The sequence below is a fragment of the Leptosomus discolor genome, chromosome 15 (genome assembly GCF_034619465.1).
Source record: "Leptosomus discolor isolate bLepDis1 chromosome 15, bLepDis1.hap2, whole genome shotgun sequence".
Lineage (NCBI taxonomy): Eukaryota > Metazoa > Chordata > Aves > Leptosomiformes > Leptosomidae > Leptosomus > Leptosomus discolor.
In genome coordinates this window covers 14253793-14281304 of record NC_141405.1, presented here as the reverse complement: position 1 = coordinate 14281304, position 27512 = coordinate 14253793, and the positions used below count along the sequence as shown (strand labels likewise).

Here is a 27512-nt window from a genome sequence, read left to right as displayed (position 1 = left end):
CCCATTGGTTTTTAGTTAAGACAAACAGAACAAAATGTTTTAAAATATGGACTCACATGCAGAAATAAATTTAGGGGCTTCAGTGCTGTGAGATCAGGGGGAGCAAGAGTCTGCAAAGCCTTTGTAATTTGGGCTGCAGGGCATAGGATTGCGTGGGGGGAGGACCAGCCGTGCCTTCAGCCACTTTGCAGCCTCAGCCTGCGGAGACAACACAGCCACAGAGACACACTTTCTATGTTTATTGCATGCAGAAGAATGACCCAACTGGAAAACACTCTGGCTCTCGCCCTTTTCTGGGCATAACCACGTTTAACCTACTGCCAGTGGCGTTCTCACCATCAACCCCCCTTTGCTGCCACAGCAGCACCCGGGGGACTGCGGGAACCCCTGTGTGTCAGGCCCTCGCACGCTCACGGTCACGCTTTCTTCCTTGCGTGGCCAAGCTGCGTTGGGAAGCCGATAGCTAAGACAGAAGAGTATGCAGCCCTAAATACTAGACGCTCTGTTCCTGTGATCGCTGCTGCCTCCGTGGGGAGAGGTGTTTTGAAGGGATGAACTCCTGGAGGAACCAGATCCAGTACATGCCTGAATCCATTCAGTGCCTGAACCGTGAGAGCTTGGGTGAACGGGTCGCCTGGTGGTACCGCTGATACCCCTCCGACGTGGCTGGGAGCAGCAGGAGGCTGCTCAGCGAATCCTTCTGGCAGAGGGCCATGGCCTCCTTGTAATTTATCTTCTCTTTAGTGATAGGGTCAATGAGATCTTTTTCATAGTTGGACTCATCCTGGAGCCTGTTGGCCAGGTCACCTGTTATCATCCCTGTCTGGGCAGCTTCCAGCACGGGGATGCGACCAGTTTTCTTGGGATCAATGAGCCCTCCGGTTAGATGCTGGACCTCCAGGTAGGGGAAAGCGCTGTCCTTCGTCATCCATCCCTTCTGAACCGCTTCTCCCACAGACAGCCTTCGCTTGGTCACTGGGTCCTCAATCCCTGTGAAAGCTTTCTGGGCATTGAGCAGTCTCTGCATGTAGGTCCTGTCAATCAGCCCCCTCTCGATTGCCTTGTGGACTGAGAATCGGTCCCGAGAAATGAGGTCTATGATGCCACCCGTAGCAGCCTGGGCTTCCAGGAGCTTCTGAGCTGTCACAGGATCAAGCAGCTTCTTCGCAACAGCAGTCTTGATGTTGTACTTGGTGTCGGTGGTGGTGTCATACACCCCAGCAATGGGGGATGTGTCATCACAGAAGCCCTTTTGCGAGGCTGGGGGGAAGAAGCTTTGGGTTTGGTGGGTGGTGGGTGATGAGAGCGGAGATTTGGAGATGATGGAGCCAATAGAGAGCGATGGGGGAGGCTTGGATTCCCCAGCCACCAGCAAGGCAAATTCGGAGATGGGAATCTTGCCATCCCGGTAGAGCTGGTACTCCTCTTTTGTGATCCTCCTCAGCCTTAGCGCATCATCGATGGAGTATTGCTTCCCACTTTTCTTGTCAAGGAGAACTGAGACTTCCCCATTTGGGCCCAGGGTGGTGACTTCCTCCCAGTCACACTCCAGCTCTTGCAGCTGGATGTACTGGCCTCTGTCTATGATACCTCTCTTATAGGCCTCGTAAGGGGACATATCCTTCCCTGTCTCAGGATCCAAGATAGAGATCTTGGTGGAGAGGTTCGTCTCTCTCATCTGGGTCTCGTGATTGATTTCTTCCCGGTTGACCCTTGACTGGAGATCCCGAATGAACCTCTCCTTATTGTAGATCTGGTCCTTCTCCCTAAGGATGTCTGCCTCCAGCAGGGAAAATTCATGTTCCAGCTGCTTCTTCTTCTGCCTGTCATTCTCAGTCCGTTGGTTGAGCAGTTTGGACTCCTCCCGAAGGAAGAGGACTTTCTGCTGCTTCTGCCTCTCCAGCTCCCGCAGGTCATTCTCTAAGTTGGCTCTCTCCTGGATGGCCAGGTTCCTGGCTTTCTGCAGCTCCGTCTCTTCGCGAGCCCACGTCCTCTTCATGCCTTCAGCTCTCTCAATCTTCTCCCTGAGCCGCCGTACCTCCTCTTCTGCCTTTTGCTTGGCCCCTCTCTCCCTGTTCAGCAGCTCCCAGATGCGTGCACGTTCACTCTCCAGCGCTCTGTCCTTTTCCACTCGAATCACCTCCTTGTAGATGGTCTTCTCCTGGGATTTAGTTTTCTGCAGGACATCAACTTGCATCTGCAGGTTCTTGCATTCTCTCTGCAAGTTCAGCACCTCCGCCTTCTCACGGTCCAGCTCCAAGCGCAGGTTGCTGGCAGACTGTTCGAGGACTGGATCCTTCTCCAGCTTCACCACTTCTTCCATAATGATCTTTTCTTGCACTGGGGCTGGGCTTTCCTCCAGCTCCTTTATTCTCAACGTAATTTGTCTCATCTCCTTCTCTAGTGCAAGCCTCTTGCTTCGATCCTCCTGAAAGTTGAGCAACTTCTCTTGCTCTTCCACCAGCGCACGAACCTGTTGCACGTCACGTTCCAGACGACGCCTGTTGCTCACCTCCTCATCCAGACTCCAGCGCAGCCTGTTGTGCTCATCTCGGAGCTTTGGATCCTTTTGAGTCAGTATCACCTCCTGAACAACTACCTTTTCCTCTGGCTTTCGCCTCTCCAGAAGCATGTATTTATTCTGCAAGTCATAGATTAAATCCTCTGCAGCTCTCCTCTTCTGAGACATGTTACGCACCTCTTGACGGAGGCGATCCGCTTCTTTTTCCAAGAGTGGATCATTCTCATATCGGATGACTTCCTTGGTGACCAGCTTGGTTTCCACCTTGGATCTCTCCCTCCTCCATTCATCCCTTTCACCCTGCAGCCTAATGAGCTGCTCTTGGGTCCTGCCGTTGGTGTTCACTAGTTCGTTGAGCTGTTGTTTCAGCCTGTCAATTTCTCTAAGGATCTCTGGACTCTTCTCATGTTTCACCACCTCCTCTATAACTTCCTTAAGTTCCACCACTGGTTTCTGTGACCTGAGGACATTGAGCTCTGCTAAGGCCTCTTCCACTTCACTGTCGATCTTTGTCCTTTTCAGAGTAACTTCCTGCAGCTCCCTTTTCAGGTGTGTAATTTGCCTCTCCGTTTCAGGATCCACCAGGAAAATCTCGTTAACCCTCTCTTTAACCTCCACCCTTGGTTTTTGCTTCTCTGCAATACTGTACTGGCTCTGCAGCTCTCCCAGCTCACCTGTAAGCACCAAGTTTTTGCTCCTCTCTTCTTCAATCAGAGTTTTAAGCTTGGAAGACTCTTTCAATAACTCCGGGTCCTGCTCTACCTGCTTCACCTCCTTAACAATAATTTTGGGTTCTGCTGTTTCAATTAGTCTTTCCACCTCCTCAATCTTGTTCTTTACTTTCACTATCGCTTCTTCTGCAGACTTCCTTTTGAAGGATTCCTCATCAATTTGTACCTGCAGGGTCCTGACAGACTTCAGCATTTCTGGGTTTTTCTCCAGTTTGATCAGCTCCTTCACCACCACCTTCTCTCGGATATTGGGCTGCTTTCTCTCCAGCATGTGCAGCTCTCTCTTATGCTGCTCAAGTTCAGAAGCAGCAACCAAGCTTTCCTCCCGGAGACGTTTGATCTCCTGACGAAGACTGGTTGCTTGGCTATCCAGGCTTGGATCTTTCTCAATCTTTGTGATCTCTTTGGTGAGGAGCTGGGCAGGAATGACCACCTTCTCACTCTCCATCTGGGCAAGCTTTCGGCTCATCACTTCAATGTCTTCTTGCAGGCTCTGCGTCTTTTTGCCTTCCTCTTCAATCTGCTGTGCCAGCTTAGACAAATTGCTCTCCACCTGCGGGTCTCTGTAATATTCTATCACCTCCTTTTCTTCCACTCTTTCAATGGGCTTCTGAGTCTTCAACATTAGCAGCTTAGTTCTGTGTTCCTCCAGTTCCTCTTCAATGTTGGCCACTTTCCTCCTTTCCTCCTCCAGCTGCAATTTCAACCCCTCAGATTCCCTGCTTGTTGTGGCTTTGTTTTCAGCTTGCTGGGTTTGCTCACGTACAGCTTCAATGTCTTCGTGCACTTCCTTCTGCAAGGGAAAATCAAAAAAGAATTTTTTAAAAAAAAAAAGGGCAGGGAAACCAAGTCACTCTTTGCATCTGGCACAGAGGCTTTTTCCATGCCAAGGCCCAGTAGGAGACAGAAATCCCCAGGGAGCCTCCAAATATGGCTGTTTGTAAATGGCAAACAAGGACACGTTCCCACCATCTGAAGCAACTGACTTGGTGTGTCTTCCCCTTGTCATGGAGGTGCCGTAGCAGCCCAGAAAGGTGCTTTGTGCTGCCTTGTTGTATCTGCAGCTGCGGGAGGATGACACGGACAGTCCCCACTGCACAGCTGGTTCATAGTAACACCACAGAGCGCCCCAGTTTAATCTCATCCTTCCTGAGCACACTGAAAGTCATCCAGACCAGAGACCTTTCCTACAGGTGAACCAAGCTCTAGAAGGGCATAAAAGTCATATTGCTTTGAAGTGTTTCCAGAAGGCTATGAACACTAAATTCCAGCCCCATCCACAGAGGAATCTGAAAATCTCAGTCTGTGAACAGGGAATCTGATTAGATATAGCTGAGAACAGGATTTAAGAGCCCTAATCTTTTTTCCTAGCATAAACTACAGCTTCAGCGAAGAGTTGAGGGCCTACAGAGGTGATGAAGGTCAGTGAAACTGTGGTTACTCATGGTCTTTTTCTCACAGGGTTTTCCATTCCTCTCCTTCCTCACACCTGGATGTGGAGGTCTGGGCAGCGGTGGGGGGGATTCCTGTCTGAGCAGATTGCTGAGAGCTTTGGAAAGGTCATTTCAACCCCCAATCTAGAGTACCCCAATCTTGCTACGAGCTGTTAGCTGGTACCTTCTCAACAATCTTCTTGGCAAACTCCAGGCGGCTGAGCTGCTGTTTATTTTCTGCTGCCAGCTCCATGTAGAGCTTGGTTACATCATTCTCCTGAAAAAGAAACAGCAGTGAGAGCCTTGTCCCCCTCACTCTGACACAGCTCTCTTGGATGGCACACTCTCCCACCTCTCCTTTCAGCTGGATGCACTTAGTGTACTGCACTATTCCAGGGATTAGTGTCTTCATATCCGACTTTCTAGAGACACACAGAGTCTAAGGACTCACGTAGGAGATCCTGTCCCCTTTATTTGAACGCCTGCTAGCCTACACAGGGTCCAGACTTCCAAATTCACCTTTGGCCACACGTGGATGGCAGTTGGCAAATAGCCCAAGGTGTTGCAGGAGAACTGGGGTGCAATTGAGATGAGCGCACAGGAGCTCTGGCTCAGTCCTCTCCCCACACACCTACCCTGTAACTTTTGTCTAACACAACATGGCAAGGAGGCATCCTCAGCCATTTCAACCAAAGGTACCAGACACACCCCTAATTCCGCATCTCATGTGCTGCTTTGCCCCACAGACAAAGAGATCCCTGATGACATTTGTCCTTGGGATTAGGGCCATGTTCAGCTGTGGCTGTAAGAGTGGATTAAGGCCTTGCAGAGGACATGGGGCTTGGGTAAGGCGCTAGGCAACAGTTCCCATGCCTTTATCTTAACATTTTACCTGGGCCTGAATGCTTTCTTGTAGGGGGGTCACACGCAGCCTCTTTGCAGCGACGTCGGTCAGGGTAGGGTCCAGAGAAGAGCTGTATTTGCCTGCTTGGAGTTCATAGTCCTGTTCAGAGCAGAAACAGAAGAATCAGTTGGGATCTCTCAGGTGAGATGCTAAGGGAGTGCTACATGGGAAAACTCAGCCGTACATTGAGTGTGGACTGCACGTTCCGGGATAGTCTGACCACCGCGTTCTTCTCTGGCTCCTTGCTTTCGATCTCCTCCACCAGCCTCTGCAGGAGACACACATGATGTTAAGGACAGGTTGAAATACAGCAACCCAGTAACACCCTTGCAGCTAAGAGCAGTAGCTCAGCCTAGCACTGGGGAGAATGGTGGGAACAGGAGGGCATTTAGGAAGAGTCTCCAAGGCTTTAGAGGCTGTCAGCAGCACTCTCACTTGCCCAGGACCCGCCACACTGATTTATCACATACGAGATATATACCAGCCAACACAGAGACCTCCACATCTCATCCTCTGAGCTAGTCAGTTTAGGGTCTGCTCAAGGAGAGAAAGATGCAGGACCCAGATGCACCATCTCAGCCCAGGGTGCAGTCTTTCAGGATCTGAGCGCGTCCTCCCATGGGGAGGATATCAACCTGGGGGTGACTGGCACAGATGAGGCCACCAGCACTGTAGATGAACACAGTGGGGCAAGATACATCATCTGTGGGCTGCAATCCATTGTCTCCTTGCTCTAGTACTTTCACTGCGACAGGTGGAGCACATGGGTAGGAGCTGGTTGGTGCTATTTCACACACTGTTCACAAACAAATTCCCCCATCCCTGGAATGTTACACTTGCCCTGGAACGCACCTTCTGTGACTGTAACTTGTAATTGATCTGGCTTGGCCCATCAGTGGTCTTTACTTGGTGCTTGGGTAGGTTGTTCATCCAGAACATCAGGTTCTCATTGGAGTTTTGGAACTGCTGGTAGGTGAGGCTGATATTTCTGAGGGTCTTCTCTCTGCACAGCACAAAGGTGAAGAGGGACATTAAGGAGAAGAGCAAAGATTCATGTGGAAGTTCCCCAAAAGACCCTACGGTGAGAACATCACCACAAAAAAGACCAAGATCACAAAAAAACAAGGGGGTGACAACTGGTCCCTGAGTGGGGAGCACCGCTCTGTGCGCATCAGGTTTGCTACGGCAGCATGACCACAACCTGGGAGGTGAGAGAAAGAAAAAGGCAGGCAACCAGCAACAAGGCCTGTGAGAAACGTTAAACACCAGAGCGTCTCTGGGTAGCGTCACTGGGTCAGGCAGAAGCCAGCAGTCAGCTACCTAAGTGCCTTCTCACAGCTAGCTGGAAGCTCAAGGCCTGTGCTGTGCATAGGAAGGTGGCAGCTACACAGCAGGACAGAACAGTGGTCAGGATCAGGGTCCTGCAACGAAGAACGTATTTTTGGGACTCTGACTAATGCTGGTCCATGTTAGCTAAGAGAAGCAGAGATGACGCCATAGTTCCTCACCGCTGATCCAGCTGGTCGGCAACGGCGTGGTAGCGATCATTGAGGAGCTGCACCTCCCTCTTCTGCCGGGGCAGGTCAGGGCAGTACTCCTGGAAGTTGTTCTGCACGGCGCTGCAGCTGTGCTCAGCATCCTTGAGCCCCCGGTTCAGCTTCAGCACACAGTCCTCTTGGGCCACCAGCTCCCGCTTCATCTTCTGCAGGGGGAAAAAGAAAAAAAAAAAGACACCTCCAGGTTTGCATCAGCTGAGGCACCAACCAGAAATACCGTCCTTAACCCTGTCACTAACTGTGCAGCACCTGGGGATAGTCAGAGTCTCCAAGACAGACATGCAAGGTGTAAGAGATGGAGCAATGAGACTTATTCAGTAAAGAAAGTGGGAAGCAAGGTGGGTTGGACAGTGCATGGAGCACAACGAAGAAGTTTTGGGGGAGGCAAAAAAGGGTCACTGCGAGTGCTAATGATGGGGCGCAGGGAGATTTGGGGCAGGAAAAGAATAGGCATGGGTGTAAGGCAGAGCAACAGAGCTTAGAGGGGCTCATCATGTATTTTAGGGATCTTTTTGCCAGCCAGCGAGTGCAGGTCAGCCTGCAACAGCAACTTACAGCCTTCCAGGAACAAGTCCTTAGAAAGGCCTCATTGTTGGCACCTTGAGGTGCTCAAATAAGTGAAGTCCAGCTCTCCCCATCATTGCTATCTGAGCTCAGAGATCTCCCTTCCTTAACGAAGAGCCTGCTGTTCCCCTACCTGCAGATCATTGGCCCGATCCTGCAGGGCATTGGGGGATGCAGGAATGATGCTATCCTGAGCCAGCCTGGCCTCAAACGTGCTAACGATCTTGTCTGTGTTCTCAATCTGAGTCTCCAGGTTCAGGGCAGCCTTAGCTCTGGTGAAGGGAAAAATGACAGGACAAGTTTAGCTACAGCAGACCCCATTCTTCTCATTTTCTCTCTGATTTTACATGTTTAAGCTCATTTAACATCAGAGCTTTTGGAGCATGGCAGAGACCAAGCAACATGCACTCACAGCCCTGTCGTGCTGCCCAGAAGTTAGGTACGTTGCTTTTCACCGCACACAGCGGAGCTGGGACATACACGTGTTGTGGTGGACTTTCCACAGTGGAGGGATCTAACCACAGATTACATACAGGAACTCCTTCAGAGGTGCCTTTGATGATGGATGGGAGGTTTTCAGCCTGCACTGGGCTGGATGGACCTCAGCCAACGCCCGTATAGACCAGAAGCATTTTCTCTCGTGCTTCTGCTTTGACACCTCTGTGGAAGCACTTCCTTCCCTCACCCCCATCAGGCCTGGCCATCATCACTCACTTCTCATTGTACAGGCCGGAGAGCATATTGACATCATTGTATTTGCTCCTGAGGGCGTTCAGTGTGACAGGGAGCTGGGAAGCCGAGGTGCTGGTGGGTTTCTTGGCAAGGTAGGTCTCACACTCCTTCTGCAAGGCATCCTTGGCTGCCCCCAGGTTCTGAAGTTTCTTTGTTGTTTCCTGGCACAGCCGATGAGAGCAGAGTCACCCAACACAGTCATAACAGTGCTGTTGCGAAAACATGTCTCCTTCAGGGGCGGATTTTGCTGTGGGGCTAAGGGTGCGGTAGCCCTCTTGTGAGGAGTTGGCCCCTGGGGCACAGCCCCATCCAGACTATGGCTGTCTGGCAATGGCAGGGTGTGGGAAAGAGATCCAAATAGACAGAGATGGAAGAAACCTATCTGCCTGAGTCCATCCTTCTGCCAGGGCCGGATAAATACCCACAGATGAAGATGTAACACGATGAACTACTACAGACCCAGACCTTATCTCAGGCGAAAGGACAGGAGCTCCAGCGCACTGCCTCTTTTCCTTCCCCCCTCACATCTACCAGTCTGTACTCCCCATTAGGCAAGCCAAAGCTGGTCCTTGGATTAATTCCCTCCATCCCGTAGCCTTTTATGCTACAGACTTGAGAGCGAAGGGTGACAGCATCCCTCTGACATGGCTGAGGCCTCCCCGGACTGGCACCTGGTCCATAGCTCTGAAATGAATGGATCATCTTGCTACAGAGCTGAGCCAAGGGAAGAGCCTGCATTTCTGTAGGGTTTGGCTTAACATGTCCCATTTCAAGGGCTCAAGCTAGCCTGAAACCCTTGCACCGGCAGTGCAGGTTTCTCCCTCAAAGCACTGGCTGTCATCTCCCACGTAATTCCTATGTCAGTTCTGTTTTGGGCCAAGGACACAGTGGTACCAAACTCATCCTGCTCCAACCTGCCGGCAGCAGCACCCACCTGCTGGTGTTTGATCCTCCTGGAAAGGTCATCTGTGGGGTCGCTGTAGTTAACTGGAGACCTCACTCGGTTCAAGACCTCCTTCTCTACCTGAACCAGGTCCTTGCCAACACTGTCCAGGCTACTGAGAAGCTGGTCAGCTTGGGGATCATCCTGGACTACAGGGGGGTTCCTGGGCAGAGCTGCAGAGAAACACAGCTTAGGTTAGTCTCTATTTCTCTGCCATCCTGGTCTTGGCGTACGGCCCTTTTCCCCAAACTCTCCCTTACATGGTCCCTAAAGCTCCAGCTCCCTCTCTTGACAGCCCTACTGCAAAGCTCTGCCCTTTGTGTTTTGCCAGCTCTGAAGCCCAGAGGCTTCTCCTGACCATGGGATTTTGATGCAACCATAAACAATTCAGTTAACAACTCTTCTAATCCACAGAGCATCACGCACATGCATGTGCCTACGCATGGCAAAGGCTTAAGGAAACGGTTTTAGCTCCACCCTGGCCAGCCAGAGCTCAAGCCCAAAGGAGGGACAAAGACAGCCGTGTGCTGCCACGCAGACACAGCCCTGCTCAGCTTTGCTGGGAGCTTTAGAACTACAGCTGCGGGAGTAACACAGCTAGCCAGGGGTCAGGATTTAGCCATGGCTGCCTGCTTATTCCACAGCCTCCAGCTAGGTAAGAGAACTGCGAGGGACCTAGATTCCAGGTTTAATTAAATCTTCTGGATAGGCACATCCCCCCGCAACCCTAAATCCTCTGCAACTGTTGATGGAACCGGAGGTCAACCTCAGAGGTTTGAGAGAGGCAACACAGAGTTTAAGTAAGTGAATTGCCTGAGATCACATGGTGAGTCCTTGGCAGCACCAGGAGTTAGATTATCCCATCGGCTGCTCTTTTCCATAGAGCAGAAGGCATCCTCACACTGACCTGCAGGTGCCTCTGCCCACCCGGGTGGGTGCTCTGCTTCCAGCCCGGTCTGGGAGCTCTGCAAGGGAGGTGGCCTGGGCTCACTTTGGAGAGGGCTTGACTAACCAGCTGACATACCCTGCTGGCTGGGTTGAACCTGCTCCTTGTGGCTGCGTCTCAAGGTGCTCTGAACTGCTGCTCGCTTCTGCTTCACCACGTTCAGTTCCCCTTCCAGCCTGTGAGCAGAGAGGAGCATCATCAGCCAGCAGGACGGGACACTGCTGCGCTGAGTAAGCCTTGACAGAGCCCAGCCCAGCAGCAGCTTTGTGCCTCTCCCAGGGAAAGTGTTCCCAAAGGCAGGGGAAGGTGTTCCCAAAGGCAGGGGAAGGTGTCCCCAAAGGCAGGGGAAGGTGTCCCCAAAGGCAGGGGAAGGTGTCCCCAAAGGCAGGGGAAGGTGTCCCCAAAGGCGGGGAAGGTGTCCCCAAAGGCAGGGGAAGGTGTCCCCAAAGGCAGGGGAAGGTGTCCCCAAAGGCAGGGGAAGGTGTCCCCAAAGGCAGGGGAAGGTGTCCCCAAAGGCAGGGACAGGCTGGGAGCCTGCAGCCTGTTATAACTCAAGAGATTTCCCTCAGGAAAGGGGACAGCAGCAAGAGCAGCCAGTTGGTTTGAGCAGCTGATTTTGCTCAATGGAGCCAGTGTTTCCAACTCTCAGCAGATGCTATCAAAGCTGGAAATTTATTTCGTATCACTGCAGTGCTTTGCAGCTTCACAGGAAGAGAGTACACGTAGCTGCTTCTGTGGCTGCTGCACTAGAAACGCCAAGTCTCACTTGTAAGGATGGTTCCCTTCTAACAAAACTAGATCTGGGGGTTGGCAGGAGCTGGAAGGACCAAAAAAAAAAATCTCTGGGTGAGAAAGGGGCCTTTGAAGGACAAGTCTAGTTCACATCCCTGCTATGAACTGCTCCAACTAAACACCGTGCTCTAAAACCAACATGTCCCAGCTTGCCTGGCTGTTGTTAAACGAGGGCTGTCCCTCTGCGGGGCCAGGACATCGCTCCATGCAGAGGGACCGAACGGTGGAACAGGCTGGGAAATAAAGCACAGGCAAGTGTTTTGTGTGCAGGAAGGGAAGCAAACATCGGGAAATGAAACTAGCTGTCCGATGTGGCCTGAAAAGGGTGAGAGTTTTCCAGGCAGCACCTGCACAGCTGTTATCCAGGAGGACACTACAAACTTTTGCTTTTCTGTTTTAAAACACACTTAAACCCCACAGATCCAAAGGATCCAGTACTGTGGGACACATGGAGAGGGGTACGGGCTCAGGAAGAGCAATACAATGAAGTAATCACGCCCGCATGACTGGGGACCCAAGCTCCCATCACCGGCATGCCCAGGTAACTCTGAACCTGGGCTGTGGGCCTTTCCACAGCACTTGAGCAGCGCTGATTTATCCAAGCACCCGGGGACACGATTAACAAGGTAATACTGAAGCTGCCTGCACTACCGCCCCATCCTGTTGGAACCACAGAAGCTGAATGAGCAACCAGGCAGCAGACTACACAGTGGTTCAAGGAACAGTTCTCAGTCTTCAGCTGGGGCTGGCTGAGAGGAGATACCGCAGATAACTCTGTCCTGTCTGGCAAGTCCCAAGCTCCAGGCTGATTCTGCAATGAATTTAGTCAAACCTATGCGAGTCACATGTTTGGGTGAAGAAATCAAGCCTGACTGCCAGAAAACTCTTTGACAGCAAGGTCCGTGCAGCAGGTAGTGCTGTCAAGGAATGGCAGGAACCTGGATGAGATACTTGGGTGCAGGGAACAACCCCTCTCCAGGAGGGATGTTGTACTAGACAGTCAGGAGGTCTGTTCCCAGCTGCTATTTCTCTGCAGTTGAGGCAGTCAGGCTGGCTACGACCTAAAAGCAGGTCTGAATATCTGTCTGGGTCAAGCTCTCCACTGCAGACTCACCTATTGACCTTGTCTATGGACTCGGGGTCTGGTGGAGGGATGGAGAAGCAAGCAGAAGGTGCCTCCCGGACCACACCAGTGCTGCTCTGCACCACCCACATCTCTGGGTTGCTGTTGTCCTTCAGCGTATACTTGTCACCTCTGGCCAGCTGCACCTGGGACAAAGACACAAAAGCCAGTGAAAGGCTTGGCTTTCTGACACTAGGCTGGTTCCTCCCACTACAGAGCCAAGATCTGGAGCAACCAAAGAAGAATCCAGTTGCCTGCCTCGTCTGAGGGTACTGCTAGTGAAGCCCTCACCTCCCCAGCATCCCAGTCACAGAGGGTGTCCAAAGTGAGGGTCTGGGAGGGACGCATCCTGCGCAGTTTCAGTGGGCTGATCTCTTTGCTCCTTCTCTTCAGGTCAGTGATGCTCTTCTCTGCCTGCTTCACTGCTTTTTCTTCATTCTGGACAAAACAGGGAAGACAGTCGTTGTAATCAGGCTCGGATGAGAAGGAAGGAGGGGGTCACGCTACAGCGGGTACACCAGGGCCAGTTGTCCCTCCTTATGGGGTCACTGCTGGGGTGGAGTCAGAAGTGTCTCCACTCTTGACATCTCCATGTCCCTTCCTCCTCTTTTCATTATCAACGCTCTCCACGGTTTCCTTCATGTACAGGAGATCTGCCCTTGAAGGCACAGCCTAAGTTAACCTTAGGTGATCCCACACTGTCATATTAAATCTCCTGGAGAAGTTTTTTTTCTTCTCAGAAGAGGAACAGAGACCTGGCAAGAGGTGGCCACACTCCAGTGTCAGAAGGTACCGAGATCCCGGCACCTCTTGGGAGCGAAATGCATTCCATGCATGGGAAGATACCGCTTTGAACGTGTCCCCTCCCTCTCTCCTGGGCAAACGTTCCTCTTCTATCTGCATCTCACCCCTGAGGTCAGGTTTCTTTATTCCCTCCCTCGCCCTTGGCTCATGAGAGTACTGAGGAGATGGGAGGACCTTTCCCCACTGCTTGGATGCCAGCACCTCACGCTCTGTGTGGGTCCTCTAATCCAAGTGTCTCATGTTTAGGATAACACACAGCTCCTCCCTGCGCTTCTCCTTTACTCTGATGGTGACCTGGGGCCTGCCTGTGTGTCACTGATGGAGGTAAGGGTCTTCCCCATCTGCCCCACATCATGGACCTTGACCTTCTGGGGCTACAGCGACTCGGCGTCCAGAGCACAGTATTGCCATGGGCTTACCCCTCCCTGGCCCAGAGCTGGGATGAGCTGTCCTGCTGGGGTTATTTACCCACCTCTTCCCCTTCGCCACTGTTATTTACTGGTGAGGTTGTAAAGTTTGGTCTATCCCTTAGGTGTGGCTAGTGCCACCAGCCCTGAAGACCTCACCTCCAGCTGAAGAAGCAGATCTGACACTACCCCAGGGCTGTCTTTGTTGAACTTGCTGTATTTGGTGTCCAGGTCAGAGTTCATCTTCTTCAGGGAGTGGCTGACAGCTTCAGCATCGTCCTGGAACTGGAAGTGTCGGTAGAAAACAGTCAGGGATGGGAGGACATTACTATCTGAGTGGGGTCTCTTGGTTCCCAGCATCTCTCCCACAACCTGTCTGAGACCCTACAGACCACCCGCAGTGTGTGTGCCTGGATGAGGACCCTCCATCACCTGAGCCACAGGCAAACAACCACAATCAACAGACAAGTCCCAAGTAACGACAGTGAGCAAGCCCTCCTCTGCACCTCTCCTCCAAGCCAGCACACTAACGCAACACGGCTGATGAAACAAGCTGAAAGCCAGTCCCTCACTGCAGCACTAAAGGGTGGTGTTTTGAGAGGTGTTTCCCCAAAATGCCCTGACTAGTGCAAGCAAAGGATCTCCCATCCCCACCCCTTTGCTGTCTCCCCAGCCTGTCCACTCTGGCCTGACCCTACACCCCCATGGCCCATGCCCTCCTCATTGCTTTTTACCTTCTTGTAGCTCTCCACGCTTTTCAGGTGACTCTCCTGGCAAATGCAGAGATTCAGAAAATTCTGCCACTCGTTCTTCAAGGCTTCCTGGTGAGCCTGTGGTGGGACAGAGCGTGACTTAGTGGGCTCCAGCCAGCCCTACCTCCCCCCCCACCGGTCTCCTTTCTCCAGGAGTCTCAGAGATCAGAGGAAGAGTAAAGACTGCTGTTGAGCAAACATATGCCCAGGCATTGCTTGACGCTGAGCCGGAACAAGGACACTGCTCGACAAGGACCTGGCTCATACAGACCACCCACCATTTCTCAAGGGGTCTCAGCTCTAGCAGTGCTGTGGCTGAGAGCCCACCTCAGCTTGACCACTGTGTCTGCGGGCTTGGAAACACAACCTTGGAGGTTGGCGAGCTGGTTTCACTTGGGAAAGGTCAGGCCACGTCATCGCTGAAGTTTCACAGCAGCGTGAATGTGCCTGTACCAACAGGTCTGAGCACCAGAGCAAGCGCTGGTCCCGGCACACAGATGTTAGCCACTATCTCCCGGAGATTTCTGAAGGGGTGAAGACCCTGCACTGCCCTCAGCTTCCCCATAGGGCTGGGGCAGGCAGAAAGATGGTGCAGTACAGTTGGTGCAGTGTGGGAGAAGAGTAACATAGCAGCTCTGCAGAAGAGGCGAAGAGGTCTCTTCCCACCCACCTCCTGGCTCTAGATGCACAGAGCCATTTTTGCTCTCTTATAGGGTTTGGGAGGAGGCCCCCTTTCCCTACCTGGATAGGCTTGATAGCTGGGTGCTTTAATTCAATCATCCTGTCCCCATCGTCCTGAAGATGGTTCACAAACTCCTCCTGGCTGAGCAGCTCATTGGACTTGAAATCCTGAAGGGGAACAGAAACTTCATGACCGTGGGAGCATGTAAGGAGTGCAGAGTGGTCTCCTGGGGCACCAGACCCCATGTAGCAGAGAAAAGGCTCGCAAAGCATAGACATCCTTGTTTGTTTGTTTGTTTCTAAAAAAAGGAGCTAGGCAAAGCTAAAACAAATTAGACTCACTGGGGCCTCGGAAAGCATCAGGGCATTCATTCAAAGAACATTTTCCTAAGCAATTATCCCTCCTTTCTTCCTGGTCCCAGCATGTAGCAGTCACTGGGTGTTGTACTTTGGACACTAAGGCTGACATGACGCCGAGCCCTTCCCTCCCCTCTGACTATGGAGAGCCTCACCAACAGCTCTCTGATGCATGATCCCACGTGCCAGCTCAGGGGACAGGAGGGGACACACAGAGTGGCTCATCCGTAACTCCAGTGTGGACCCAGAGCATCGCTTCCAGCTCTGTTTCTGTGCCCAGCACTATCGGACTGCCCTGGGAAAGCACCAGGCTCCGGGCTGGTGGCGGACGTCTAGGAGGCTGGGAGCCACCCTACAAATCCCACACGCCAGGCTTGGCCAGCCTCCGATGGCCAGGACACGCTGCCATCCCCCAGGAGCTCACCTCGTACTCCCGACGCATGCTCTGGACATCCACCGTTTGGTCGCTCCAGTCCTGCTTCAGGATCTTGGTCTGCTGGTCCGTCAGGTAGCCCAGCTCTTTGGTGCAGCCCTGGAGGTGGTGGTACAGGCTGCCCAGGCTCTGCCCTCGCCAGATGGAGGCTTTCTGCCCACGCACACAGGAGAGAGACAGCGTTGGTGCTCAGGCTGAGGAACCCCTTTCCCCTCCTCCTCCTCCTCCTCCCCAGGACCCCGCACATCCACCAGGAGATTCCCAGAGACCTTGGTGAGACATCTGCTGCTGCTTGCTCTTATCTGATGGGGCTGCCGTTCCCTTTCCCTCCTTCACAGACAGGATATGTTTGTCTAACCAGAATCTCAGGTGTGGGCTGGTGCCTCGGGCAGTCTGAGAGCTGGCCCAGCTCTGCCATATTTCTCACAAATACCATTCTTCAGCATTAACCTTTATGGGCTCAGCTGGCTAAACCTGGGACCTTCTTCCCAGCCACCTCCTTTGCTCCGGCTGCTCATTTCCTCTCTGCAGCCCTTGCTAGGGAACAGTGCGAGCCTCAACATTTGCAATCCTGATTTGGAACAGCGTGTGGGCTGGGCCAGGGTTTCCTGCTGCCACATCCGTAACCCTGCGCTCACGGACAGATAGGCAACTCCAGATCAGTGATCCACAAAGGGGAGAGACACAGACCTCACCCACAGCATTGCCCTGAGGGCAGCGAGCGTGTTCTCGATTCACACCCATTCCAAGGTGGGGAGGAAATGAGGAAAGAAGATGAGGGACAGGACTTCACTGTGCAAAACCAGAGGTGGTTCCTGCCCTGATCTGGGCATTCCCTGTCCATCAGGGATGGTGTTACTCTGCTGTGTGACCCCATCTGTCCAGAAAACCACTGAGAAGCTTACCAGCAAGTCCTTGTACTGGCTTTTTAAATCTGCCACGTCCTGGGTTACAACACGGTCAAGATGAAGGGAAAAAAAAGAAAAGAAAAAAAAAAGAAAAAAAAGAAAATAGCCATTACCAAAAGGTGGTAGACGCTGATGAGCTGATTTATGGAATGTGCTTTAGAAACCATTCAGGAGCTACATCCCTGGACCCTGCATGGCTTGCTCTGTCCAAGCTCAGGTCTCCCCATGCCCTCTGTGTCCAAGCTCAGGTCTCCCCATGCCCTCTGCAGAACGAGGGTGGATATTCACCGTGTGGATGGGACACTGTGGCCAGACAGCAAGCAGAGCCCCCAGGGTTCCATGTGAAGGATAGGAATGAGAAGGGGATGGAGAGTGCCTTACCCCAGAACAGAGGTTCTTGATCTGGAGGCCATAGGCTTCAATCTCCTTCTGGAGAATGTTGTGCTCAGCTATCTGCTTTTCCAGCTCTGACATGCCAGGGCCGTACTGTCCTGCGTTGACTTGTTTCTGTGCAAAAGGAGTTAGGCAGAGACTAACGCAAAAGGCTTTTTTTTTCAGGGAGAAACCCCAGTGAGCGCTGGCAGAGTATGAAAAGATCTGACAGCTGATACCAGTCCAGGGGGAAGGGAAGGGATCTTGTTGTTGTTTACTGTGATTTCTGTTGGTTGCCATTTCCCCAGCCATACACAGGGGCAAAGACAACCAGGCCATAAAACCCTGGTGTACCAACCAAAGCTGAACCAGCCACCCTTCCCATGGAGACATGCAGCGGATGGTCATAGTTACCATCCAGCTTTCAAGGGAATCCGAGTTGACTCCAAACTGGGCACTGCATGTACCCAAGACTGCAGCATGGAACCCTAGGATGCAGGGCTGTGAAGTCCTTGAAGACATCACCTTCTCCATCCTTCCATCCCACAGCAGGGCATCTCTACCTGATCCCCCTCTGGTAGCTCTTGATCTGAAGGCGTCAACCAAGGGGGTTGTCCAGAGGGTTTTAAGAGGTGGCAGGAGAATACTTCTGCTACCCAGAGTTACTTCTACCACCACCGATGTCCCTGCATGATGCTGAGCATACAACAGCTGGCAGATCCCTACAGGCAATAGTGGACATTATCTGCCCTTGTGGGAGCTGGGAGATACATCTAAAACCAGCTGCTGTTACCGTCTTTTGGTCCAGGATCCTGGCCCAGTCTACCCTGGGCCCCACATCAGGGATGTTCAGTTGTTCGTAGAGGGCCCGGTACTCTGCACACAGCTGCGTCACGCGGTCGTGGAGCTGCTGGATGCTGCCAAGGAGAAAAGGCACACGTCTCTGTGTCAGTTTGGAAGGGGGAGAGCCAAGGTGGGGGTTGTGGAGCCCAGATTTCACTCACAAGACCCAGGCTACTTTGCTGTCCTTTTGTGACACTGGCCTCCTCCAGCAGTGGACACACTTGTCCTCCTGCTCTTCATCTCCAAGGATGTCTCAGGAATTACAACCCGGGAGGAGGCTGCAGGGAGATCAGGGCTGTCCCTTCCCACCCAGGAAACAACTCTTCCTTCCCAATTTCCACCTAGAAGAGCTGGAGAGCGAAGGGGAGCAAAGCACGAGAGGCCAACTGAAGCTCTTCTCCCATTTGAACACCCAGCTCTACTGGCCTGAATGAAAGGCGTTCATTTTAGGAAAGGCAGAGGAAAAGGGGATTTGCCCTGGGAATGAGGCCATGTTTTAGCTCTGCATTTTTCTGGTACCTTTCACAAGAGCTCCCAAATAAGCCTGGGTGATCACTCTGGAGGCCACCCTACATACCACTATCTTTACAATATACTGGCAGAAGCCCTGACTTTAAGGCTAAAGTCTATGGGAAGAAGGGTGAAACTCTACCTCTCATGGTGACAACTGAAGCTCAGTCTAAATCCTAGGGGGGTTCCCAATGGCCCAGAGCCCCCATCACACTGGTCTCCTCTGCTGTACTTACTCTTTCTCTATCTCAGTAGCCTGAGGGTGTTTCAGTCGCTTGGCACGGTCCACATCCAGAAAGAGGTCCTTCAGCAGGGTCTCCGCTTCCTTCAGATTCCTGGCGTTCTCCGGCTGGAACTCAAAAGCCTTGTTCTTCTGGTGATTGCTGACATCCTGGAGGCCAGGGAAGACAGAGAAAAAAGCCTGGTTGGACCACACAGACCTCCCAACATTCTCCTTGGCCAACGCAGGGGGCCTGGATGCTCAACCCACCAACCTCAGAGGAACCCAGGTGCAAGGGTGCAGCTGGGGCGCGTATGCCCAGCCAAGCCGCCTGCTTCAGCATCTCTGCCACCCAGGGGACCAGTGTGGGTCAGGCTGGCTGTGTGCCTCTGGGGTTGCTGGGAGGCACAAGGCTGTGCTGCTGTAGGTGAGACAGCCTTGGCTGTGGGAAGCACGGAGGCTAGAATTTAGGAGGTCCCGGTATGCAGCCCCAGGGGCTGGGAGGCTCTGCGGGGTGCTCTGCTCCTCCCCAGCCTCGAGTCAGCCCCCAAACCTGCACCAGCAAGCTGATGCGCAGAGCAGACACCTGACCTGTTATCCTAGACACTGCGTTTCTAGGGAAAGCTTTTCACCTTCCCACCACCCTCTGCCACAACTCACCTGCTTGAGTCTGGACTGTGTCTCCAGGATGTCCTTCTCCACCTGGTCGGCGTTGGTCTGCATGCGGGAGATGAGCACGGCCAGCTCATTTGTTGAGGACCTGAGAGAACGAGCAGCAAAGCAGATGGGGGGGATGAAGGTAATTCTCACCCTCTCCATCATTGCACAGGACCTGACACAGTTGTTGTTCTTCAGACCTTTCCTCCATGTCCTCCTGATCTCCAAAGAAAGAGTCGAAGCTGCGGCCAAGGGCACGGATGCATACAAGTGGTTAATGCCTGGCTGTTGCCTTCAGCCAAGTGAAGGTAAGAAGTGGGGTGTTCAGAGCGAGCAGGCAGTGGCTTTTTGCACAGCACGCAGCTCATCTGCACAGCTCCTTCCCACAGGACACCGCAGACGCTCCAAAGTTCGTGTGGATTCAAAAAGCATTGGAGGGGGAAAAAAAAACCTGCTGTAGAGCTCCCAAATGCACTAACATCACCGAATCTGGGTTGGGAAGACTTGAAACCACAGATGGCTGGAGACCAGGAGAGCACCCTGCAGCGGCAGCACAACATGCTTGCCGTGTTTGGAGGCGCTTCACTGGGTGTCTGCTCTTGGCTGCTGCTAGAGGTGGGCGAGATGGCCCTTCAGCCTGACCCAGAACTGCCATCCTGCGGTCTTGTTTCGTGCAAAGTGCTCCACAGTTCAGCCCACTGAGATGCTGGAGAGGCCAGTGCCACCCCAGGACTGGGCTGAAGCAGACAAGGACTATACAGACTACAAGCCCCTCCGGGCACTGCGTAGGCTGTTGCAGTCACGCTGCGTTCAGGGCTTGCGGACAAATTTCCCAAGGCCATAGCACAACTACCAGCCCTCCTCACCCCAGTGAAGGTTCACTGAAGATCCCCACCACACAGATGATGGGTACCATCATGGCCTTTATCCCATCACCACTACAGAGAATAAGCACCAAGAGCCTTGCCGAAACAGCTGGATCCAGAGCCTGCAGCAAGGCACGGGATGGTTCCCAAAGCTCCCTGCAGACAAGGAAGCACAAGCCTCAGTACCACCTTTATCCTCCTGTCCTGTTGTTTCTGCCCTTGAGGACAGCGCCGGCCCTACCCTCAGGCAGGGAGAGTGCAGCGCTGCCAGGATGTGGGCAAGCAGAGGTAGGAGGGTGTGGACCGATAGCATCACCCAAGGCTTGGAGCCCTTGGATGACTGCTGGTGGGACAAAGTTCAGTAGAGGCTCAGCTCAGTTTCATGCTGGCTCTGGGGTCTGAGACCAGAGGGAAAGGGTTTGAGCAGCGACAATGGGATATTGCACAGGGGTCAGCTGAAGAGGTGGGAATGCTTCTTCAGGGCTGGTTGGTACCTCTTTGGTGGAGGAAGAAGGTAGGAGAAAGGTGATGTCCTGCAGCAGAGCCACCCAGAAGCCACGTGGTTTCCTTCCTAGCCCCTGAATCCAGCAAAGGACAGCGGGAAGTGGTTCCCTCAATGCTCCTCATCGTGGCTCCAGCTATTCCACGGTTCACACCAATGGCTGGGGCAGATGCTGGGATGTTCACTTCTTACAGCCCCGAGTGACTGCAAAGCGCCAGAGAGCGTTACACTCACCCTGAGCCAAGCACACGGTCGGCACAGACAGAGCTTGTGTTTCAAGTCCGCTCAGCCCACACTGACCATGGCCGAGCCCGCGTAACCGTGGAGGAGGCGCAGCCCCAGAGCTCCTGCTCACAGCATCCTCCTGTGCCCTGTCTCCGACTCCTCCCTTGTTTTTGATTTCCCAAGAGGGCTGCTTAGGCCTGTGACTGACGCAGCAGCTCTCAGCTCCCTCGGGGGCTTTGGGTTGGCAGTGTCTCCTGGCCGTGCCTCAGCTTCCCTGCCTGCAAAATGCATGTCAGCAAAGTAAACGGGGGACTGCTGCGCTCTGGCAGTGCCCTCTCCTACAGGGTCTAATTCCAGGGATCACAGAGCCAGAAAGCCCAAGCAGGGCATTCATCATCATCATCAAAGCATCACTGTCTGCTACAACCCATCTTTTATATCCCGTTAAACATCCCTCCTACCCCATCTGTGCCCCACGGATGCCTTTCCTGGGGTAAACTGGAAGGGGGACAAAGGGTGGTCCCAAGTCCCAGCACAACAGGGTGGATGGGAGCGGTGCAGAGCCAGGACTTGGTCCCCATGAGCCTGAGCGTGCAGCAGGCTGGAGGCCCTAGGAGGTGCCCCCTCCCAAGGAGGTTACACAATCTCCCACTCATCCCCGACATGCCTGGAATGAGGTGGTGTCCCATGAGCAAATACTTGAGCACCACCCAAGTTTCCTGCCCAGGCTCTCTGCACAGGGAGGAGAGAGTGAGTCACGGGCTGGCCGCCATCCCAGGGGACGGACGCCTCTCCCCATGCACCGGGGAGAGCACCATCCACCCCAGACCTCTGGCTGAATTCAGCTCTCGCATGGGAACACCGTGAGTGGGGCATCCAGTTTGAGCCCAGTTGCAATGTGGATATTTCTGTGCCTCTCCAAGCGGGGAGAAATGAGGATCCGTCCTTCCCAGGGAGGGCAAATAGCCAATAAATTCCTGATTATTCCTGGGGGCACCCCCTTCCTGGCTCAAGGAAACACTGGGACACCCCACCTCTTGGCTCACAAGGCTGGACACACAAATTAGCTTTGTTTAGGCCAAGCCACAACAAAACTACGGACTGAAGAGACCTCAGCTACCTCCTGGTCGCAGGGACTCAGCCTTGCCCATCCCCAACCTGCGCTGCCTTCGCATTACGTGGGGCCCCTGAGGTTAGAAACAAGGATGCTGCTGCAAATAACCTGATCTTCAGGGAAGAAGTGATGCATCCTGGAGAACATCATCTCAGGAGCAGAGTGGGTCTCCCCTGTGATTCCTGGAGCAGAGAGTCAGGAGGTCTCTGTGCTGGCCAAGGGAGGAAGCCTGGCAGCGGAGGAGATTGAGACCCTGCAGCCAGCAGCCAGGCTGGAAGTGTCTCTCCAGCCCTGCAAGCAGCCAAACTACTTCAGAGTCTGCACAAGAGCAGTCTGGATGCTTGAGGAGCAATGAAGCCGGGTAGGGGACATTCTGGGAGGACAGGGGTGTCTACACACTGTCCTAGGGGCCAGAGGAAGGCCTGATGCACGAGCAGAGAAGCCATCTGGCCTCAGCTGAGCCTCCCGCCCTTGCCACGCTCCTCGGTCAAGGCAGGAGCGATGCTGAGGAACCCGCTTGGTCCACGCACACCTAGAGGAGTGCCCAAACCACCACAGACCCTCCTACCCCAACCATGGACTGCGCAGAGGAGCGCGAGCTTCTCCTGTCCATGCCAACAGTCTGCAGTGACACGGATACATCACGGTCCTTCCCCGGGGCTGTCCCTCCTGCCCCATCCCTGCCGCCCCTGGGCAGAAGCCCTGACTCCACAAGAGCTGACCACAGCTGGGCCCCACGTTTCGGGGCGAACATGCTGACACTGGGGCTGCAGCGAGGCAGCCTGGCATGGGGGGGGGGGGGATACGAGGAGCCACGAGCTCGCCTGCGCTCACTTTGGGCACCCCTCGGCCTCCCGGGGGGCTCGGGTCCGACTCCGCGCACGGCACATGCATCCAGCCGCAGCCCCGGGCTGGCCCAGATGGCCGAGGGCAGCGCTCGGCAGAGCTTCTGCTGCTCCTCCTCCTCAAGAGCCAGGGCAGGCCTCCTCCCTAGGGCTACCTCATGCCTAGAAGAGGCAGAGCACTATTATTATCATTATTAATTGGTTCATTTCTCATACCACTTTCTGCCTCCTAGACAATCCAACTGCACGCAAGGGACGGTGTCTTTTAGCAGGAGCAGGACTGTCCCCCACTCCCAGTCACTCCTCCCAGAGCAACGTCTGGGTAGGACCACAGCACCCACCCACTTCAGCCTCTGACCCCCTCCGTCCCTTCCTTCCAGGGGACTTTGCTCATGGCCACAAGGCAGAGCCCAAAGCTGCGTCTGTTCTCTGCAGAAGTCTTCGCACGCTCTGATCTGCAGCCCAAGCTGCTCACAGCAGACCACCAACAACCCCCTGCAGTGCTGGGTTAATCCCCCTGAGCCCCTGCCTTCCTCCCCGGGGACCACGGTGCTCTAGACTGACTGGGGAGAAGCAGAGGGAGGCAGTGGCAGAAGCAGCAATGCCAGGAGACTATTAAACCAGGAGATGACTTGCCATCCACCTCCAAAACCACCCACGGCTTTTGTCAAGATCGCACCAGGGCAGCTAGTCCGGCCAGATTTGATTCAATTCCACCTTCTCATGAGTTTTCCCTTTCAGCCCTGCAGCGTGCCTCCTCCTAGAGCAGGCCATAGCGAGGATGCTCCTTGGGGACAAACCTGCGCTAATTATCGCCTCCCTGGGGTGCATCCACCGAGCACAGACCTGGGAGGTGTGATGCTCAACACCACGGTCCCCAGGACCAAGACAAGGTACCTCTCTAGGGGTCCATGCCAGGAGCGGCACTCACTAATCGTGAACCCCGAGAGGCAGGGAACCTCAACTGCTGCTGATGTTCTGGCCTCGGGGTTACCAGCAGCAGCTATGGGCCACCAACATTTTCTTGGGGCCAACCTTCATTTTCACAGCTAATATGGGTGCTGACCAAGCCTCAGGCCTTGGCCAAACCAATTAGCCTTTGTCTGATGGTTGGTGCCTCCTAAAACAGGCACGACTAGCTTGGTAATTGCCGTGCTTCTGGCTCCAGCCTCCATCCTGCACAGGGAAGAGGTGTCAGGTCTTGCTGGGATGCGACTCCAGTTATCCCGAGAGGCTCACGCTGGGGCACAACTTGGCCCAAACCCTCCTGCGGTGCCACAGGGGCTGCAGCGAGCCCGTGTTTGAAATGCCCAGCCCAGGCTTGGAAGCTAGGATGCAGCACAGGCTGGGGAGGTGGATAGTCTCGCTAATGCAATCTGAAAACCAGATGCTGACGCAGCTCTGGGGCTTCTGGGGAGGCGTCTCACTGCAGTCAGGCCCTGACAAAGGTTTGGTGTCCAGAGAGCCCCTAAATCTGTCTTTGAGATGAGTTTGTGAGTGCCCAGCTCCACTGAGGCAGAAGCTTGCTACGGCAGGGGTCCAGCTCCCCACGTCCACACAGGGAAGCCTCAGCCTTTGTAGGGGCCACCATCTCCCCAGGTCCTGCTGCCCTGCCCAGCGGGGCACTGGGTCACCACCCTCCTCAGAGCTGTTTGCTGACATTGGGTTTGGCCCCCATAAACGGCGCAGTCGGGTGCCAGCGCTGTGTTGTGACCACCCAGGCATCTGTACTCCCACCATCCCTGGCTGCTGCTGGTGGTGGCCCCAAGAAATGGGGCCAGCACCCCCTTCTCCCGGCAGGTCCCCTTCTCCCGGCAGGTCCCCTTCTCCCGGCAGGTCCCCTTCTCCCGGCAGGTCCCCTTCTCCCCTGAACAAACCTCCTTCTAATTTCCTCGGTCTCTAACCCCGGCTGGGGATGGGGATTCCCACAGAGCGAGTCCACTAACACCACGAAGTGCAAAATTGCTGAGGAAGGTGGAAAATATCCCTGAGTTAGCAACTGCAGCTGAAGGGAGGGATGAGCGCTCTCTCTGCAGGAACACTCCCTCTCAGAGGACACCCTGCTCCTAGGGAAGCATCCGGGTCCCATCACACATCTCGCTCCCCAGAGCTCAGGGAATCTCTTCAGAGGGTACACGGCTGTCGTATCCTTTTGGTGCTGCCTCAGACAGGCCTAAAAGAAGCAACCTCAGCTGTTCGACCTGCAGAGACCCAGCCTGTCACCAGGGTGCATTAGAGGAGTCACCAGTAAACCCCCTCCTCACCCACCTTCACCACCTGAGCAGCAAACTGAGCATCCTTCTCCAGGGATCCCAGGTCCCAGGGCAGCACCACACCAACCTCACACAACCAGCGAGTCCTGGGATCTCAAATCCAGGCTGGTATCTGCTTCACCACCAAGCAGACCTTGCTCCACCCAAGCAAAGAAGCTGCGTTCATTCTCCCTACTGCTACCTGCCCGAAAGGGGCTTTGCACCTCCCCGCAGAACCCAACACAGCTCTGAGCACACCTTCAGGCACTGCACAGATACTTCGGGGCTGGAGCACCAAGCCCACCAGAGACAAGGACAACAACAGCTGGAGCAGCACGTTTTGGCACCAACTCCCCGCGAGCCCCAACTTTCTGGCTGCTCCACAAAGGGGGATGGTTCTTAGCGTGGCTTAGGCGGCATCAAGAGCTCTTTCCTCATCTTCCCCCAGGGTCCACAGGACAGCTTAGAGAGAGGAGAGGAGTCACACTTACTTGTTAGGCTTGACAGGAGAACCTCTGTTGGGGGAACTTCTGCTCGGGGAGCCTTTGCCCACCCCCTTGAACATGTTGGCGAGGTCCCAGCTGGTCTCCTGGAGCGTGCAAAGTCGTCGTGGGCGCTGGCTCTCTGCTCCGGTCTGTCGGGATGGAATGACAAGACTCAGCGAGGGAAGGTCGGCGGTGTGCTAAAGAGCAGTTTCTGGGAGGCTCCTCCCCAAATGCAGGTGAGCAGCAGCAGAGATGGAGGCACATATGAAAAAATGACTCGAAAAACCAGTTTGGGGTGGAAAGAGCAGAGCCCCAGAAAAAGAATGGGAGACCTCGCCCTGGTTTGGAGAATGTTTTGGCACAAGCAGCCACAACCGTGCCGTACTTTCCCAGCGGAGGGGCAGAGAGCACGGCCTCTGCAGGGAGGAAAAGTCTGTAAACACAACTTTGAGGGAGTGCGCTGTGACTACGGAAACACATCGTAAAGCATCTGCTTGTGGGAGCTGTTTAAAATGCTGGAGAAATAGCAGAAGCCAACCAAGGGTTTTCCAAGGCGGCAGCAGCAGTTTGGGAACCACCAACTCGCAGAACATGATGTTATTTTGCAGTTCAGTAAACTTTTGGCCCAGGCTCAGCACAAGGTGGCCCCGGCTCCCAGTAAAACGCTGTGGGCTCATGGCAGAACGAAGGTCAGCAGCTCTGGTACAGCATCACAGGAGCCTCAGCCAGCAGGATTCAGGCTCTGGGACAAACTTGGGTACCAAAACCTCAAAGACCTGGGTCTGAGGCTCCACCTAGGCACTCTATCTACACAAGACTTTAGAGCAGATTTTGCCTCTGGGCAGCTCTTTCCCCCGTGGAGCAAAGGTTCAGAGTCCCAGCTGGTTTCCAGTACAGCCCAATGCCACCCTGGCATCTCTGTGGCTTCTGGGGATGCCCATCCAGGCTGTGCTATGTGGTGGGGCTGCCCAGCCCCACGGCTCTCCTAAACCACAGCGAGGGTTGGCTGTTGTCTACATCCTCCTGGTTTCAGATAAAGCAAAGTCCAAAGTTTCCTACGAACCAGGAACCCTGTGTTTCAGGCTGATCCAGCGCCGATCCTGCAGTGACATGAGAACCTTATGCGGTGCAGGACCAGGGAGGGAGGGCAGAGGGTGGAGGAGGAGGAAGGGGACCACAGCCCTGACATAAGCACCAGCCACACACGACGCTGACACAGATTTGTGGCTGTTCTTTCCAGTTTCATGTGTCCCAGGGACAACCCAGGGCTAGAGGCAAAGGTTTAGGGTCCGTCATCACTTGCTGGGTGACCTCTTCGTCCTCTTTAAACTGGCACAAAACAAACTGCACTTGTCTCAGGAGAGAGGGAAAGAGACACGTGGGACAAGGCTCCTTTGCAAGGCTCTTCTACAAGCTGCAAAGCCCTGCCTTTTCATGGCAGTGTCATAGCTCAGGCCCTGCTTCTCACACCATGACCTCAGAAGCATGAAGACGGGAGTTGCCGCCAGCTCAAAGCACGGGGAGGCAGCTGGTGTGGACCTTAGGAGGAGGGGTGACCTCTCCTCTAAGGGGGCTGGAGTTAACAGAGAACTGTTCCAGGGCCTGTCTTTGCTGCGTGGAGGTCTACAGACAGGATGGAAAGCAATTGCGGAGAGACCACCCCTGTGCCATTAACAGCCAGTTGACGGATGACAGCAACGACGCTCTCTGACCGGAGCTGCTGGAGGGCCCCAGGGAGGAGGAACCAGCAGCACAGCACCTGTAGCCCACAGGACCAGACCCTGCTCCATTCGCATTCAAAGGCTTAAAGCAAGCCGAAGCCTTGCCAGGAACGAGAGTCGAGAGTATTTAAGGCCAAGCAGACCTCAGCTTGTACCCAGGCAAAACAGGAGCCCGCAGGAGCCCATGGCTGCACGGGACAAGCCTGTCTCTGCAGGGCTGTGTGCACAAGCCAGGAGGGGATCGATCCCGTGTGACTCCGAAGGAGACTCAATTGGACGAGATGGACTGCCTGCAGTCCCCTGGAAGACAGCC

The 27512-nt window shown here is 54.1% G+C and overlaps 1 protein-coding gene across 2 annotated transcripts; it reads right to left on the bottom strand.

The window, feature by feature from the left end:
- Window positions 1-595: 595 nt before the first annotated feature.
- Window positions 596-25558, bottom strand: EVPL (envoplakin). 2 transcript variants are annotated; one of them, XM_086473863.1, is made up of 22 exons: window positions 25485-25558; window positions 19193-19292; window positions 18549-18703; window positions 17753-17876; window positions 16969-17094; window positions 16585-16623; window positions 15671-15832; window positions 14950-15057; window positions 14191-14286; window positions 13616-13741; window positions 12537-12683; window positions 12237-12391; window positions 10397-10506; window positions 9376-9557; window positions 8424-8602; window positions 7843-7981; window positions 7098-7291; window positions 6442-6592; window positions 5774-5857; window positions 5578-5688; window positions 4870-4962; window positions 596-4045 (listed from the first exon to the last, which is right to left on the bottom strand). In XM_086473863.1, exons 1-22 carry the CDS (start codon window positions 25556-25558, stop codon window positions 596-598), a joined length of 6105 nt encoding a protein of 2034 aa, XP_086329989.1. The 2 variants fall into 2 exon arrangements, with proteins under 2 accessions (XP_086329989.1, XP_086329990.1); XM_086473864.1 differs by having other exon boundaries at window positions 10409-10506.
- Window positions 25559-27512: the final 1954 nt, after the last annotated feature.